General features: G+C 40.8%; 1 protein-coding gene across 1 annotated transcript; it reads left to right on the top strand.

Moving 5' to 3' along the window:
• Positions 1-526: 526 nt before the first annotated feature.
• LOC124682711 (putative pentatricopeptide repeat-containing protein At3g25970) lies at positions 527-2,711 on the top strand. Its single transcript, XM_047217349.1, has one exon. It carries the CDS (start codon positions 527-529, stop codon positions 2,612-2,614), a length of 2,088 nt encoding a protein of 695 aa, XP_047073305.1. The 3' UTR covers positions 2,615-2,711.
• The last annotated feature ends 16,450 nt before the right edge of the window (positions 2,712-19,161 follow it).

Raw genomic sequence — 19,161 nt, 5'->3', positions numbered from 1 at the left:
CCTCCATCCGTCCCCCGCTTGCACCCGCCTCCGGACTTGAGTCCGCCATGGCGGAACCCCCGAGAGGCGACTCCAAACCTGGAACAGATCACCAGCGAGCTCTGTGCAAGGAGCCCCGATCTCCTCTCGTCGTCTCCAAGCCCAGATCACCTCCAAGGACGCCAAAACGCGTCGCCAGAGCCCCTAAACCTAGAAAAACGGTTCGGGCTTTGTTGCTCAACATAGATCAAGCTGAGGTTGCATTTCTTCGAACAGTATCCATGAACCATGTTTCACATATGCGAGCAAACCCCTCCTAGCAACCAATCAGGCTCAAAGGCAATGGAAAGCCAATCGAAAGCCACGAACACAAATCTTAAGGCTGAATCGTCATTTCACAAACTAAATTGGAAAGTAGGAGTATCATAAAACCACAGACGTGTGTGTACCAGCCATCCGGAACAGGAAGAAGCAAGTACAGTAGTAAAAAGGATAAAAACTCGAACCCACCTCCCCAGATGCGAGCGCGTCTCCTCCGGCGACGCGCATGCGACACCGCCGCCACCACCTCACCATCGCCGCCGCCAAATCCCACGCCACCCTACTCAAGTCCCGTGTCATCTCCCCCACGCCATGGAACCAGCTCCTCACCGCCTACTCTCACTCCCATCTCGGCCTCGCCGCCGCGCGCAGCGTGTTCGACGAAATCCCCCGCCCGGACGCGGTCTCCTGGAACTCCTTTCTCACCGCGCACGTCTCTGCGGGCGCGCATCACGCCGCATGGCGCCTCCTGCGAGCCATGCATGCGCTGGGTCTCGCTTCCAACACCTTCGCCCTCGGCTCAGCACTCCGCTCTGCTGCTGCCTCGCGCTGCCCCGCCCTCGGCACGCAGCTGCACTCGCTCGCTTTAAAATGCAGCCTTGCAGATAACGTCTTCTCAGCAAGTGCAATGCTCGATATGTATGCTAAGTGTGGCCGCATTACGGATGCTCGCCGCGTGTTTGATGGAATGCCGGAACGAAACACCGTCTCTTGGAATGCTCTCGTTGCCGGCTATGTGGAATCCGGGAAGGTGGAGCAAGCACTAGAGTTATTTCTTCACATGGAGAGAGAGGGTTTTGTTCCAGATGAGGCTACATTCGCGGCATTACTCCCAGCAGTAGATGGCTCGAATCATTTGTTGATGCGTCAATTGCATGGGAAGATTATGAAATTCGGGTCCACGTTGGGCTTGACAGTGTTGAATGCAGCAATCACTGCGTACTCGCAGTGTGGGGCCCTTGCAGAATGTAGAAGGATCTTTGATGGAATCGGGGATAGCAGGGATTTGATCTCATGGAATGCGATGCTTGGAGCTTACACTTACCATGGGTTGGATTATGAAGCGATGAGATTCTTTGTTCGTATGATGCAAGAGAGCGGAGTTCAGCTTGACATGTATAGTTTCACGAGTATCATAAGTGTCTGTCCAGAGCATGATGACCAGCGAGGGATAGTAATTCATGGCATGGTGATCAAGAATGGTTTGGAAGGAGTCACACCTGTTTGCAATGCTCTGATTTCTATGTACACTAGGTTCAGCGATAAGTGCATGATGGAAGATGCGCACAGATGCTTTGATTCTTTGCTGCTCAAGGATACAGTCTCCTGGAATTCTATGTTAACTGGGTACTCACAGCACGGCATGAGTGCTGATGCCCTGAGATTCTTCACTTGTATGCATTCAGAAAATATTAGAACTGACGAGTATGCATTCTCTGCTGCTCTGCGTTCCTGCGCAGACCTTGCGGTCCTTCTACTAGGTAGACAGATACATGGTTCAATCATCCGTTCTGGTTTTGCTTCCAATAGCTTTGTTTCCAGCTCGCTGATCTTCATGTACTCTAAGACTGGTATTCTTGATGATGCGAAGATGTCTTTTGAGGAGGCAGACAAGAGTAGCTCTGTGCCCTGGAACTCTATGATGTTTGGTTATGCGCAACATGGACATGCACAGACCGTGTACAACCTCTTCAATGAGATGGTGGAACTTAAGGTTCCTTTGGATCATGTTACCTTTGTTGGCCTTATTACTGCGTGCAGTCACGCTGGTCTGGTAGATGAAGGTTCAGAAATTCTCAATACCATGGAAGCTAGGTACGGAATTCCTCTTCGGATGGAGCATTATGCATGTGGTATTGATATGTACGGGAGGGCTGGGCAGCTTGACAGAGCAAAAGAGCTCATTGACTCTATGCCATTCGAACCAGATGCCATGGTGTGGATGACCCTGTTGGGTGCTTGCAGAATCCATGGGAATATGGAACTAGCAAGTGAAGTGGCCAGCCATCTTCTAGTGGCAGAACCTAGACAGCACTCCACCTACGTTCTCCTCTCCAGCATGTACTCTGGTCTTGAGATGTGGAGCGACAGAGCAATAGTGCAGAGGGCAATGAAGAATAGAGGGTTAACCAAAGTCCCTGGTTGGAGCTGGATCGAGGTGAAGAATAAGGTGCACTCTTTCAATGCGGAGGATAGGTCGCACCCGAGGATGTATGAGATATATGAAGTGTTGAGTTTGCTGTTTCAAGTGGCAACGATGTTCTCTTCTTCTGAAGATGATGAGGCTATAACGGCAATTTCAAGTGATGTGTGACTTGTAACTTTTAGTTGGCCCATTTCCTCAAGTATCTTCATACTTATCTTGACAGTGGTATACCATTGCCTTTTTATGGCAGTACAGTATTAATCTTGGAACTCACGGTTGGAAAGATTCATAAGCTCCTATTTTTGTGAACGTTTCTGCTTTACTTTGCATTTACCAGATTCTATATTCTTTGTACCAACTTACAACATACATTTTCATCATCATGAAACCAATACAGGAAATATTTAACGGATTTGCTATGTCTCAGGTGACTGAGAATATCTTATGTCTCAGTCGATTTTTTCCACCGTTGGATCCTGCTTTAAGATTCGTGCTGGTCAAAGTGTCCGTTACGCAAATCGGCCTGTTGGGCTTTGTCTGTCTGCCTGTCTGGGCCTCTGTTTTTTTTCTCGTCGTTTCATTTTCAGTGGATGATTCCACTTCGGCGGAGCAGTGGAGATAACCATTCCCCTTCCGGTCTCAAGGCGGTCGGCGAGCTCGCCGTCGCCGTAGCCTTCCCCGTCGCCTTCTCCGTCGCAGTCGCCTTCCCTGTCGTCGTCGCCTCCCCCTCGCCATCGCCTCCCCCTCGCCGTCGCCGTCGCCGTCGCCGTCCGTGTCTGGCCGAATCAGGTACGCCGTCGTCTGCACGGACGTGTCGCCTAGCTTGCGTCGATTTGCTTCTCCGCGTGTTAGGGTTCCCGATTCGAGCGCACGTTTGAATTCTCTAGGCATTTTGACTGTGGATGCTCCATTACTTGATGATTTGAGCCTAGCTTGAAGCATCGGAGATCTGATATGGGGGCGATTTGTCTGTGGCATGTGTCCCATTTTGTCCACCATAACAGGGGTTTGTGTAGTCGTGATTTGACTGTTGCTTTTTGAGTGTGTGGGATTCCTCACTACTTCTCCATCATGAAAAATTGATACCAAAATTGATCGTGTTATGTCTTCCTTTGTGTATTTTGCTCTTGTCATGTGACAGTGTTTGCTTGTCAGTACCATAGCATGCTATAAGAGTACGTTTTTCTGATGTGCCTCAGTAACCATGATTTTGTTTTGGCACATATTATGTGACCAATTTTGTTTGTCTCCTGAGTAGTTGGTACACATCATGTAACTAGAATTACAGGGACATGTCAAGATATAAAAAGTAAAACAATTGTAAAACCACGTAGGAGATTATTCTCACACATGTTTCGCTAGCCGGAGCATGTAACCTAACCCATTTGTGGTTGAATTGTTAGAAGAGTAGTGATAACTTAGCCTATCAGTGACGTGCCATCACAGAAATGAGTGTGTATTTGTGAGTTTGTGACCGTCTAAGTATATATTGTGTTTCTAAAAAACAGATAACCAGATAGCATACTGCAGTCTTGGGGCAAAATAGACGTGTTTCTTCCCGTGTTGGCAGGTGAGGTGCATGTGGTCACTCAGTGTGGTGTGCCGATGTGTACGGCCGGGGCAGTAGTCGTGATTTGACTATTGCTTTTTGAGTGTGTGGGATTCCTCACTACTTCTCCATCATGAAAAATTGATACCAAAATTGATCGTGTTATGTCTTCCTTTGTGTATTTTGCTCTTGTCATGTGACAGTGTTTGCTTGTCAGTACCATAGCATGCTATAAGAGTACGTTTTTCTGATGTGCCTCAGTAACCATGATTTTGTTTTGGCACATATTATGTGACCAATTTTGTTTGTCTCTTGAGTAGTTGGTACACATCATGTAACTAGAATTACAGGGACACAACAATAGCTTATATGAGAATGCATATATGATCACCAACTTCTCAAGAAACATGCATATTGGATTCCTACTGTTTACTTGTTCTTAAACTGCAATCCTTAGGATTTATGTGTTTGTGAGGCTAGCCAACTACTTAGAATCGGAGTTTTATGATGGGGGTGACTTTGTCCGTGGCATGTTTTCTATGTGTTATTTTTTTCATGACCGATATCTAGCTGATTCCTCATGACCTACATCTTTTTTTGTTATCTCTTTTGCTTTTGTATTTTCCTTTTTTAATTACCATGTGGTTTAGTGATCCAGAAAAGTATGTACAAGACCTTATTTGTGTTTGTATTTTTTGAATTGGTCTAGAACAATGGAAAAAGCTACAGAGCAAGGGATTTCTATGATCAATCAGAATGATACACATCTTGTGCAGAGAAACCGTAACTCTGATAGTAGTGATGAGGTAAGAATTTTTTTATAACTATGCTTATTATTTACTTTATTTTGTTTCTGCCATTCATTTATATTATTTTTTTTGCAATTGGTTTTGTTCATGCAATTTATACTTTTCTCTGAACTTCTCTAGGATGGATGTGACTCTGAAGAAGAAATAATTGTACTTGAGGCTGTGAGTTCAATTGTAAGACTAGTCCACTTTTGTTTTTTTATAATTTTTATTGTTCATCTATTGGTCAAAGTATATATATGAACAGAATAATCTTATTCGTGTTAATATAATCTTGTTCAGATAAAAAGAAGTCTAAAACGAAAGCGCAGACCTAGTAATATTCACAAGCAGAAAAGGACGGTGAGTTGTCAATCTGTACTTAATTTATTTTCTAATGTTTGCATTTTATTCTTTTTTGATTTTCTGTTTATGATCCGTACCATGCAGCTCATAGTTTTTTTTGTTGTTTTTTAATATATTAGAAAATTGTTCGAGATAGAAGACAAGGAAGACAAGTTGTTGACAAAGATGTTTTATCCGCAAAAGCGGATATAATGTGACTTCACCGGTTCGGATAATGCAAGATTTTGATGAAAACCGAAGGGGTATCTAAGAGAAATAGATTTTGGAGCCATACTTGATCTCACTAGTGGTACTGTTCCATGGTCCTTTGTTCAATGGCTAGCTGATCATGTTGATACAAAGAAAGAAGGATTTGCTTTTCAGCAGAAATTTATTCCAATCAGTCCAGAATCATTTGGTCATGTTCTTGGTGTTCCAGCCATAGGTATTCCTGTCCCTGCAGAATCCAAGTTCACGACAGCTCAATTCCTTCAGTTATTTGGATTATCAGAAATGCCACCCATCAAGTTCTTTCGCGATAAGATAAAAAAGGGTCAAGAGAAGGTTGAGTTCATAAGGTGCTTCATGATTGTAGCCCTTTCATCTTTCTACTGTCCAACTTCAAGTACAAAGCCGAGCACAGCTTATCTCGCAGCCCTTATGGATGTTGAGAACATCAAGACTTACAATTGGGCAAAATACTTTCAAGAGTGGAATTTATGGTATATCAAGAAATACCAGAACTCGTCTTCAACCTTAGCTGTATGCAATTTCTATATCGCGGTGAGCCTCTCAGATGTTCTATATGTACTTTTTTTTATCTTAATTCGTTTATTTCTAGTTCTTCATTTCAAGTATAACATTTGTAAATCTGCCTACACCAGGTGCGATATCTTGATTTTCTAGACTTTGGATCTGTCCAAATTCAATCTTCTCTGCCAAGAATATCAGTGTGGAAAGGAGATATGATTAAAGAATACATCAAGTGGGACATGGATGACGACAACTTTTATGGCAAGCTGCATGTAAGTATAAGATGAAATGAGATGATTTTTGTTTGACTTATCGCTTGCTTATCAATTTCTTATCAATTCAAATGTGTTTCTGGTATATATGTAAGAGAAATTAATATGTCATTACCTTTTTCTTTTCTTGAAAAAGATCAATGATATTAAGGATACATGTTATGGACAAGCTTCTTCGTTCACTGCTGCCTCCAAGTGGGTTCTCTATCGAGCATTTTAGATTGTCTCTTGAATCTTTCCAACAGTCCTCTTTGGGTGATAAGGTTACTCTTTTCCCCTCTTTTTTAATAGTTACAACACATTTCTTTTCTCCGAAATAATATCATTACTTGATTGTTTTCGTGCACTTACATTTATTCTGGTGTCTATTTCAAGCAGGTAAAAACCAGTATCTCCTCATTGTTCGAGGACTTTGCTCAAAATGAAACACACTCAAATTGTTCGAAAGTTCAAGATCTTCTCATTAATGTACTACAATGCCTGGTAGAGAATAAATGCATATGTTCACAAAGCACTGAGAAGATAAATTGCTCTTCACAAGATGAAAACATATCAGTTGGTACTAATATGGAATCTGGTGACACTTTGAAACTGCCCTCAACTGATACAAGCAAAAACCAGGAAGGAAACCAAGGTTGGTTTTGTCAATAAAAGACCCATAGCTACCACATTTCAGTTTATTTTATGCCGAAACATTTTTTCTTCTCTCTTTTTTAATCATCACAGGGAACTCAGTTAGATGTTCTGGCAGCCAACAGTCCAACAATTCGGCAAATGCAACTAATTTGGTTCACAAAGAACAACTACCAGAGACCAAGCAACTTCAAAAAGATCCAATGATTGCAACAACAGATCAGGTTAGTTATCTTTCTATACCACTATCTGTATGATTTTCAAATAGTTCTACATTCTAATAGCTTTTTAAAATTTTGTTACCTTCTTCTAAATAAATGAATACAGATAATTTCACGACTTGTTGAACCTATGCACGATGTTAATAGTGCATTGTTTAACCTACAAATAAAAGACCCGTAGCCACCACATCAAACCGTAAAGGTTGGAAGAACATATGTTTTTATTTTCTTTCTGAATAATTCTTTTTATGTTCATATCTCATGTTTATTTTGTCTTTATTATATCAAGGATGAAAGCAAAGAAAAATTGGTTGCTGAACAATCATATGGTAATAGCGCTAGCTTAGACCACATGTTGAACAATGGAAAAGATGCTGTAGGTTTGAATTGTGATGCCCACACATCCAGAGGTAATTTTTGATGTGCCAAACCTTCTATTTTTTCCACCACGCTTTCTTTATTTTCACTACTATTAGAACTAACCTCATAACTTCTATTTTTTTATATTTCTTTTATCCAGTTGACACAGATCATGACTTATCGCAAAAGAAGGACGAAACGGAAGAAATTGTCAACTCAGAGTTTACCACTCCAGCCAAACTTCATGCAATGTTTACAGGAATCAATAACATGGGTAAGAGATAACTTTTGTCTTTCAGTTTTGCTAATATTTAAATACTTGGTTTGTATTTGACCAGATTTATCATAAAAACTTTGTATCTAATAATTTCATTTGCTGGTTTTCTAAGAAGGAAAAGAAAATTCAGCAACGGACAATTCATCCGGTCGCAAGAGCAGTTCCATCCAATGTGGTCGGAGAACACACAACTATGAAGCCCGATTATTATCGAGCGAAACATAAACAACAATTTATCTGCAACCAACAGCAATCTAGAATTAAGTTCTGAGTCAAGAATTCAAAGTTATTCGAGTCATCAGTATGATGGTTTTGAGAATATCGGCATTGATGATATTGAGGTATGTTATACTTTCTTTTTCTATTTTTGCTTCTGTTTTGCTAATGCAGGGTATAGTTCCTCTTTCTTTTTTTATCGAAGAAAAGTGCAACCCTAACAGGAATCTACTTTAATTATAGTTTTTTTTTTCAAGAGTTTTGTGTAACTAAACATATGAAATGTGTAACTACTGTCTAATTTAATTTATTATTACAATCTGCTCAACCAACGTGATATTGAAACGAACTTTTCTGCATATTTTCTTTGATAAACATGCAACTTCTATCTGGTTACACTAATCGTTGATATACATATTACTTTGAGAATCGTGCAATTTTTTGACTTTTTGCTATGTCTTTTTTTCAATTTGATGTCTACTTGCACCTTTTGCCGAGATACGTGCAACTCAACCCCGGGTTGCACTTATCTTGAAGAAGCACTGGGTTTGAGTTGCACGTTTCGTCAAGATACATGCAACTCAACCCAAGTTTTGTATGTTTTCAAATATGTGCTAGTAGTACCTACATTAACAAATGACATGTTTTTATCTTTGGGTTACACCTTTTCATCGAGATACATGCAACTCAACTCGGGGTTGCATATTTCTCAAACAAATATGTATCTAAACACGGGGGTTTGATGACCCACAAGTATAGGGGGTGTATCGTAGTATCTTCGATAAGTAAGAATGTCGATCCCAACGAGGAGCAGAAGGTGTTGACAAGCAGTTTCGATGAAGGTTTCACTGTAAATGCTCACAGACAAGTATTCGTGGGGTTTTGATGTAACAGATGAAGTAAGTACGAGTAAGTAAAATGCGAGAGAAATAATTGCAGCGAGTGGCCCAATCCTTTTTAGCACAAAGGACAAGCCGGTTTGTTTACTTATAATGACCAAACGTTCTCGAGGACACACGGGGTTTTAGTCTAGTGCTTTCGCTACATACAGCTGATTAATCTTCATTGTTTTGATAAGTGTTGTGTGGGTGAACCTGTGCTAATGTACCGCCCTTCCTAGGACTAATACATACTTGTGATTATACCCCTTGCAAGCATCCGCAACTACAAGAAAGTAATTAAGATAAATCTAACCACAGCCTTAAACTCGAGATCCTCGCGATCCCTCCCCGCATCGATATACCAACGGGGGTTTAGGTTTCGTCACTCCGGCAACCCCGCAATTGGCAAACGAGTACAAGATGCACTCCCCTAGGCCCATAAATGGTGAAGTGTCGTGTAGTCGACGTTCACACGACACCACTAGAAGAATAACACCACAACTTAAATATCATAACATTGAATATTACTCAACCATAGTTCACTACTAACATTTAGACTTCACCCATGTCCTCAAGAACTAAACGAACTACTCACGAGACATCATATGGAACATGATCGGAGGTGATATGATGATGAATAACAATCTGAACATGAACTTGGTTCAATGGTTTCACTCAATAGCATCAACAACAAGTATGAATAGATACCGGGAGAGTTTCCCCTATCAAACAATCAAGATCAAACCCAAATTGCTACGGCGGTGACGAGGTGCTGCGGAGGAGATGGCGGTGATGATGGTGGAGATGATGATGATGGTGATGGCGATGATGTCCAGCTCGATGGCGGTGACGATGGCGTCGATTTCCCCTCCGGGAGGGAATTTCCCCGGCGGATTCCTCGCCCGCCGGAGAGCTCTTTTCTCTCTCGGTGTTCTCCGCCCCGCGAGGCGGCCGTAACCCTTCGTGAGGATTCCTCTCGTGGCTTAGGTCTTCGGGACGAAGGGTTTCGCGAAGAAAAGGAGGCGAAAGGGGTCGTGGGCCCCCGCACCACATGGCGGCGCGGCCAGGGCATGGGCCGCGCCGCCCTAGGGTGTGGGCCCACCCCGGGTCCTCCCGGCCCCTCCTTCCGGCTTCCTTCGTCATCCGGAAAAATAGGATTTTTGGTAAAACTCCCTTCCACAGCTTGATCTTCCGAAATATTGCATTCCGACGGTGCTTTTTCCAGCGAGAATCCCGGCTCCGGTGCTCGATCTCCAAATAATCATGAAACATGCAAAATAGATGAAATAACATAAGTATTGTGTTCCAATATGAAATATATCAATGAATAACAACAAATTATGATATAAAATAGTGATGCAATTTGGACGTATCAACTCCCCCAAGCTTAGACTTCGCTTGTCCCCAAGCGAAACTGAACTCTGTAGACAGGTCCACATGTTTATGGAGTGAAGAGTCGATAAATAAAATACGGACAAGAAGCATCATATTCATTCACACAAGACATTATAGTAAACAACTTCTTCATATAACTCAATCTTGAAACAAGTATAAGGTAGTCACAAATAAAGGTGCATAAGGAATCATAATTGGTGATGGCAAACTTTGTTCTTGGTCGTAGAACATTTAACAAATTATATTCATCTATTGAGCAGCGCTCTCATATCAAAAGCTTATGGTAAACTTGCATACTCAATCATATTAATCATTGATGACTTCAAAGCTATATTCATTCAAGGTAAAACTTGTACTAAACAAGAAAGAGTAAAGACATGATGAAACAAATCACAATATAATAGTTTGATCACAACAACTCAAATGCTTGCTTGAGATGGAGGGAAATAGGTTTACTGACTCAACATAAAGTAAAAGACAGGCCCTTCGCAGAGGGAAGCAGAGATTAAATCATGTGCTAGAGCTTTTTCAGTTTTGAAATCATATAAAGAGAATAAAAGTAAAGTTTTGAGAGGTGTTTGTTGTTGTGAACGACGGGTAGCGGGTACTCTAACCCCCTTGCCAAACAAACCTCCAAAGAGCGGCTCCCATGAAGGACGTTATCTCTACCAAGCAAGGTAGATCATCCCTCTTCTCTTTTGTTTACACATGTATTTTAGTTTATTTAAGGGTGACACTCCCCCAACCTTTGCTTACACAAGCCATGGCTAACCGAATCCTCGGGTGCCTTCCAACAATCTCATACCATGGAGGAGTGTCTATTGCAAAATTAAGTTGCTTGCTGATGAATCAGAGCAAAACATGTGAAGAGAATTATTAATGAAGGTTGATTAATTGGGGCTGGGAACCCCGTTGCCGCCTCTTATTGCAAAATTATAGGATAAGTGGATGAAGCCACTAGTCCTTTAGTGGAGGCTGCCTAACAAGACCGAAAGATAAAACACCACATACTTCCTCATGAGCTATAAAACATTGACACAAATAAGAAGTAATAAGTTTTGAATTGTTTAAAGGTAGCACATGAAGTATTTACTTGGAATGGCAAACAATACCATGCAGTAGGTAGGTATGGTGGACACAAATGGCATAGGTTTGGGTTCAGGTTTGGATGCACGAGAAGTATTCCCTCTCAGCACAGGTCTTTGGCTAGCAAGGTTAATTAGCAAGCATAAGAGTTGAGGGAAACAAACAAATATACATGTGATAGAAACAATCATGCATCTTACTTGTAAGCACAAACAGTTTTAACTTTTAGAATACTAAGCTAAGAACCGATAAGAAAGATAATAATATCTTCTACATGTACTTCCTCTATTCTTCTAAAACTCAAAGTGTTGTTACTATTGACCATTGCTAAGTTTGCCAAAACCAAATAGATTAACTCAATGCTCCCAAAGTGGTACCAATACTAAAATCAAGATCAATCATATAGCAGAAATCGCAAACTAAAATAAGATGTGCAATATGTAAATGATAAGACTTCTCATTAATATTCCATACCGATAACTCACACCAAGGGATACATAGACAAACTAAAGGAGAGATACTCCACACTGCAACCCATCTCATACGACAACTTCCCTACTCATGATATGACACTACTTGATAGTAAAAAGTAAAAGGTAATGATAATGTGATACCGCGGCACTCCCCCAAGCTTGGAACAAACCAAGGGGATGCCAATACCGATGATGAATCACTCCTTTGGCGATGGTGGTGATGAATTCTTCCCGCGCTTCTTAATAAACTCCTTCAACTTCAGTTTCTCAGCTTGACAATTCTGCACTAAGATTCGAAGAGATTCATTGTTATCTGAGGTCGGCGATGACGACCTTGTGACGCGAATCGAGTGGTATTCGATCAATCTTCGGAGACGGCAGTTCTCCTCCTGGAGTATCTCCACTTCTCTTCTTAGAGCCCGATATTGATCACAAAACTCATCAATAATCCGTAGAACTTCTTCCATCATGGGGAAGGAGTCGAGGCTAAGAGCGGGTGGTAGAGGTCCCCGCAAGTTATGAGAAAAAGAACGTTGAGTGTCAACGGATCCCACCAAGGTTTGCTTGCTCCCTCCGGCTTGCTCGCTCTTGTCTCGATGGCACCTCCTTCGCTTCTTCCTCCGAAAGCCCCTTGCCCTTGTTCTTGGAGACCATGGTGCCTCTAAACTGAAAACGGATCCCGGCGTAAACAGACTCGAAACAAAACACGTCGAGAAAACGATATACGGACCTCCAGGGGTCCGGGGATTTTATAATAAAAATTTCCGTAACAAACGGAAAGTACCGGATCGAACCGTAGTCGGAAAGGGGCGACGAGGCGGCCGGACCATAGGTCGGCGCGGCCGGCCGGGGCCCGCGCCGGCCCGTGGTTTCGCCCCTCGTGCGTCTTTTCCACTCCGTTTCGAACTCGTAATTTTTCATATTTTCCAAAAACAACAAAAATAATGTTCGGAAAGTAAATCGCGAACTTTTCATTACCAAGCATCGTTACCTATTCAAAGTTGAGTTCTGGCGGACTGTCAATTTGTCCTTTGATGAAAGCTTCCGGTGTTTCCACTCGAATAATGTCAACATCAACATTATAAGAATCACCTGAGATATAATGCTTGAGTCTTTGTCCATTCACCACTTGTGTAGCATTGCCTTGGAGAGAGCTAATTTTAATTGCTCCTGAACGATACACCTCCTCAACAACATATGGTCCTTCCCATTTCGAGAGTAATTTCCCGCAAAGAATCCGAGACGAGACCGATACAATAGGACTTTATCCCCAATATTAAACTCTCTTTTGATGATCCTTCTATCATGCCATTTTTTAACTTTTTCTTTAAAGAGTTTAGCATTTTCATAAGCTTCACTTCTCCATTCATCTAGAGAACTTAATTGTAGCAACCTCTTATCACCGGCAAGTTTAGGATCTTTATTTAATTCTCTAACAGACTCGATAAGCTTTGTGTTCTAGTTCTAAAGGTAAATGACAAGCTTTTCCATAAACCATTTTATAAGGTGACATTCCCATGGGGTTTTTATAAGCAGTTCTATAAGCCCATAGTGCGTCTTTCAATTTACTAGCCCAATTCTTTCTAGATTTATTAACGAGTCTTTCCCAAAATAGATTTAATTTCTCTATTTGATAGTTCTACTTGGCCACTACTTTGAGGGTGGTAAGCGGAAGCAATTCTATGATTAATACCATACTTAGCAAGAGTTTTTCTAAAACCTCCATGAATAAAATGAGAACCTCCATCAGTCATAATATATCTAGGTACTCCAAATCTAGGAAAAATAATATCTAAAAGCATTTTTAAAGAGGACTCACCATCAAGCACTTTTTGTAGGTATGGCTTCCACCCATTTAGTAACATAATCAACAAGCAACAAGTATATGAGTGTTACCTTTTGAAGAGGGAAAAGGTCCCATGAAGTCAAATCCCCAACAATCAAACGGTTCAATAACAAGAGTATAATTCATAGGCATTTCATTGCGTCCGGAGATATTACCAACCCTTTGGCATTCATCACAAGATAAAATAAACTTCCTTGCATCTTTGAAGAGAGTTGGCCAATAAAAACCTGATTGTAGAACCTTTTGCGCGGTTCTATCTCCAGCGTGATGTCCTCCATAAGCACCGCCATGACATTTACTCAATATCTCTTGTTGTTCATATTCGGGAACACACCTTCGCATAATACCATCCACTCCTTCTTTATATAAGTGTGGGTCATCCCGAAATAATGCCTCAAGTCATAAAAGAATTTCCTCCTCTCGCTGAGCTGAAAAGGTTGGAGGCAAGTACTTGGAAACAATAAAGTTAGCATAATCAGCATACCAAGGACCTGTCTCGCGAGCTCACCTTTATTACAGCCAATTGTTCATTTGGAAAACTATCATTAACGAGAACAGGATCATAAGCAATATTTTCCAATCTAGACAAATTATCAAGCAACAGGATTATCAAGCACCTTTCCTATCTACAATATGTAAATCAAATTCTTGCAAAAGAAGTACCCATCTAATAAGCCTCGGCTTAGCATCTTTCTTTGTCATAAGGTATCTAATTGCAAAGCATGATCAGTATGAATTGTAACTTTTGAATCAACAATATAAGATCTAAATTTATCACAAGCAAAGACTACAGCTAACAATTCTTTTTCAGTAGTAGCATAATTTCTTTGAGCAGCATCAAGAGTCTTGCTAGCATAATGAATAACATTTAATTCTTTATCTACTCGCTGTCCAAGAACAGCGCCTACAAGCAAAATCACTAGCATCACACATAATTTCAAAAGGTAAATTCCAATCAGGAGGTTCAACTATAGGAGCAGTTGTTAAGGCTTTCTTTAGAGTTTCAAAAGCTTCCTTACAATCATCATCAAAAACAAAAGGTACATCTTTTTGAAGAAGATTAGTAAGAGGCTTTGAAATCTTGGAGAAATCTTTAATAAATCTCCTATAAAACCCAAGCATGACCAAGAACACTACGAATACCTTTAACATCCCTCGGATAGGGCATCTTCTCAATAGCTTCAACTTTAGCTCTATCAACTTCAATACCTCTCTCGGAAATTTTATGTCCCAATACAATTCCTTCATTAACCATAAAGTGGCATTTCTCCCAATTAAGAACAAGGTTAGTTTCTTCACATCTCGGCAAAACTTTATCAAGATTTCGCAAGCAACTATCAAATGAATTCCCATAGACAGAAAAATCATCCATGAATACTTCCACAATACTCTCACAAAAACCGTGAAAAATAGCAGACATGCATCTTTGAAAAGTAGCAGGAGCATTACATAAACCAAAAGGCATACGCCTATAAGCATAAGTTCCATAGGGACAAGTAAAAGTGGTTTTCTCTTGATCTTTAGCTTTAACAAGCAATTTGTGAAAACCCGAATAACCATCAAGAAAACAAAAATGAGTATTTTTAGATAACCTTTCTAGCATTTGATCAATAAATGGTAAAGGGTAATGATCTTTCTTAGTAACTTTATTAACTTTTCGATAATCAATGCACATTCTATACCCTACAACTACTCTTTGAGGTATGAGCTCATCATTATCATTAGGCACAACAGTCATTCCTCCTTTCTTAGGAACGCAATGCACAGGACTAACCCATCTACTATCAGCAATAGGATATATAATACCAGCTTCAAGAAGTCGTAATACCTCATTTCTTACCACATCCTTCATCTTAGGAATTAGACGACGCTGAGGTTCAACAACAGGCTTTGCATCATCTTCCATATTAATGGCGTGTTGGCAAATAGAGGGAGAAATCCCCTTCAAGTCATCAAGAGTATAGCCAATAGCACTTCGGTGTTTCTTCAATATTTGCAATAATCTTTCTTCTTCAAAGTCTGTAAGCTTAGAACTAATAATAACAGGATATATTTTCTTATCATCAATATGAGCATATTTAAGATTATCAGGTAAAGGCTTTAAATCAAAAACAGGATCTTCCTTTGGTGGCGGTGTTGTACCCAAGTCTTCCACCGGTAAATCATGCTTGAGAATAGGTTGGCGAAGAAAAATCTCCTCAAGCTCCTCTCTTTCTTTCCTAAAAATTTCACTCTCGCTGTCCTCCAAATGTTGCTGCAAAGGATTGTTAGGAACAAGAACAATAGATGCACACTGCTCCATTTTAAAATCATTACTAGGCAAATCAGCTTTATAAGGAGTTTTAGTAAATTTAGAGAAGTTAAACTCATAAGATTCACCAACAAATTTGGTCAAAATTTTCTCTTTCTTGCAATCTATAATAGCTCCACAGGTATTTAGAAAAGGTCTACCAAAAATGATAGGACAATAATCACTAGCAGCAGTAACCAAGTACCAAAAAGTCAGCAGGATATTTAATCTTACCACATAGAACTTCCACATCTCGAACAATACCAATTGGTGAAATAGTTTCTCTATTAGCCAGCTGAATAACCACATCAATATCTTCAAGTTCACAAGAATCAATTTCGTGCATAATCTCCGTGTAAAGCTCATAAGGTATAGCACTAACACTTGCACCAATATCACATAAACCATAATAGCAATGATCACCAATTTTAACAGATAGCATAGGAACACTAGCTTGTTTGGGTTTATTAGGATGTGAAACAATATTAGAAGCATCTTCACAGAAAATAATATGACCATCCTCAACATTTTCAGTCACAAGATCTTTAACTATGGCAATAGCAGGTTCAACTTTTATTTGTTCTTCAGGTTCTCTAGGTTTCTTTTCACTTTTATGAACCGCACTATTTATAACAGAGTACTCTTTCATTTTAGCAGGAAAAGGAGTTTTTTCAATATAAGCTTCAGGAATAACGCGATCAGCTAGCTTCAACTACAACACACTTATTAATAGATGAATCAATTTTATCTTTATACGGTTCATGATACTTATCAAAATTCTTCTTAGGCAATTCATAATGAGAGGCAAAAGCTTTATAAAGGTTTGCAGCAACTTGAGAATCAAGACCATATGTAGCACTAATATTACGAAATGTATCAGTATCCATAAAAGCTTCAATGCATTTATAATCATAAATTATACCCGATTCTCTATCTTTGTCGTTCTCCCATCCTTCGGTGTTTTCTTGGATCCGATCAAGAAGGTCCCTTTTAAACTCTTCTTTGTTGCGTGTAAATGATCCAGAACAAGAAGTATCCAAGCAAGGTCTTGTCTTGAAAAGAAAGTCTTGCATAGAAATTATCAATAATAATATTACCAGGAAGCTCATGAATGGGGCATTTGAGCATTAAAGACTTCAATCTCCCCCAAGCCTGGGCAATACTCTCTCCATCATGAGGCCAGAAATTATATATGCGGTTCCGATCTTTGTGAATTTCACTTGGAGGATAAAATTTGGAATAGAATAAAGGCACAATGTCCTCCCAATCAAGAGAATCACCATTCTTCAGCAATTTATACCAATGCGCCGCTTTACCAGACAGCGATATAGAGAATAGCTTCTTCCTAACTTCATTCATAGCGATACCTGCACATTTGAATAACCCGCATAATTCATGCAAAAACAAGTAAATGATCACCAGGATGGACAGCTCCATCCCCTTCATAGCGGTTATCCATAACATGTTCAATAATTTTCGTAGGTATTTTATATGGTATTACTTCCTCACCTGGCGCCTCATCCACTACCGTTGCAGTAGTAGTAGATTTCCCAAATAGAAATTGAAGAGAAGATCTCTCCATAATGACTTATAGCAACGAGCAGTAAATAAAATCAGCACAAACAAGTAAAGGTTTTCCTTACCAATTCCACTTACCAATAGCGCTTCACTCCCCGGCAACGGCGCCAGAAAATAGTCTTGATGACCCACAAGTATAGGGGGTGTATCGTAGTATCTTCGATAAGTAAGAATGTCGATCCCAACGAGGAGCAGAAGGTGTTGACAAGCAGTTTCGATGAAGGTTTCACCGTAAATGCTCACGTACAAGTATTCGGGGGGTTTTGATGTAACGGATGAAGTAAGTACGAGTAAGTAAAATGCGAGAGAAATAATTGCAGCGAGTGGCCCAATCCTTTTTAGCACAAAGGACAAGCCGGTTTGTTTACTTATAATGACCAAACGTTCTCGAGGACACACGGGGTTTTAGTCTAGTGCTTTCGCTACATACAACTGATTAATCTTCATTGTTTTGATAAGTGTTGTGTGGGTGAACCTGTGCTAATGTACCGCCCTTCCTAGGACTAATACATACTTGTGATTATACCCCTTGCAAGCATCCGCAACTACAAGAAAGTAATTAAGATAAATCTAACCACAGCCTTAAACTCGAGATCCTGCGATCCCTCCCGCATCGATATACCAACGGGGGTTTAGGTTTCGTCACTCCGGCAACCCCGCAATTGGCAAACGAGTACAAGATGCACTCCCCTAGGCCCATAAATGGTGAAGTGTCGTGTAGTCGACGTTCACACGACACCACTAGAAGAATAACACCACAACTTAAATATCATAACATTGAATATTACTCAACCATAGTTCACTACTAACATTTAGACTTCACCCATGTCCTCAAGAACTAAACGAACTACTCACGAGACATCATATGGAACATGATCAGAGGTGATATGATGATGAATAACAATCTGAACATGAACTTGGTTCAATGGTTTCACTCAATAGCATCAACAACAAGTATGAATAGATACCGGGAGAGTTTCCCTATCAAACAATCAAGATCAAACCCAAATTGCTACGGCGGTGACGAGGTGCTGCGGAGGAGATGGCGGTGATGATGGTGGAGATGATGATGATGGTGATGGCGATGATGTCCAGCTCGATGGCGGTGACGATGGCGTCGATTTCCCCTCCGGGAGGGAATTTCCCCGGTGGATTCCCGCCCGCCGGAGAGCTCTTTTCTCTCTCGGTGTTCTCCGCCCCGCAGAGGCGGCCGTAACCCTTCGTGAGGATTCCTCTCGTGGCTTAGGTCTTCGGGACGAAGGGTTTCGCGAAGAAAAGGAGGCGAAAGGGGTCGTGGGCCCCCTGCACCACATGGCGGCGCGGCCGGGGCATGGGCCGTGCCGCCCTAGGGTGTGGGCCCACCCCGGGTCCTCCCTGGCCCCTCCTTCGGCTTCCTTCGTCATCCGGAAAAATAGGATTTTTGGTAAAACTCCCTTCCACAGTTGATCTTCCGAAATATTCCATTCTGACGGTGCTTTTTCCAGCAGAATCCTGGCTCCGGTGCTCGATCTCCAAATAATCATGAAACATGCAAAATAGATGAAATAACATAAGTATTGTGTTCCAATATGAAATATATCAATGAATAACAGCAAATTATGATATAAAATAGTGATGCAATTTGGACATATCAGGGTTGTCCTATCTATTTTGTTTTGGATTATTGTTGTTGTTGTTTGCAAGTCATGTCTACTTGCACATTTCTTCAAGAAATATGCAACTAATCACGGATTCACTTGCAAATTGCATCAA

The sequence above is a fragment of the Lolium rigidum genome, chromosome 1, assembly GCF_022539505.1.
Source record: "Lolium rigidum isolate FL_2022 chromosome 1, APGP_CSIRO_Lrig_0.1, whole genome shotgun sequence".
In the NCBI taxonomy this organism is placed as follows: Eukaryota; Viridiplantae; Streptophyta; class Magnoliopsida; order Poales; family Poaceae; genus Lolium; species Lolium rigidum.
The sequence above is the reverse complement of the archived record's forward strand: the minus strand, read 5'-3'. Positions and strand labels throughout refer to the sequence as shown.

Excerpts from the sequence above, each read along its gene's own strand:
- LOC124682711 (XM_047217349.1), top strand. The coding sequence starts at position 527 with ATGCGACACCGCCGCCACCACCTCACCATCGCCGCCGCCAAATCCCAC.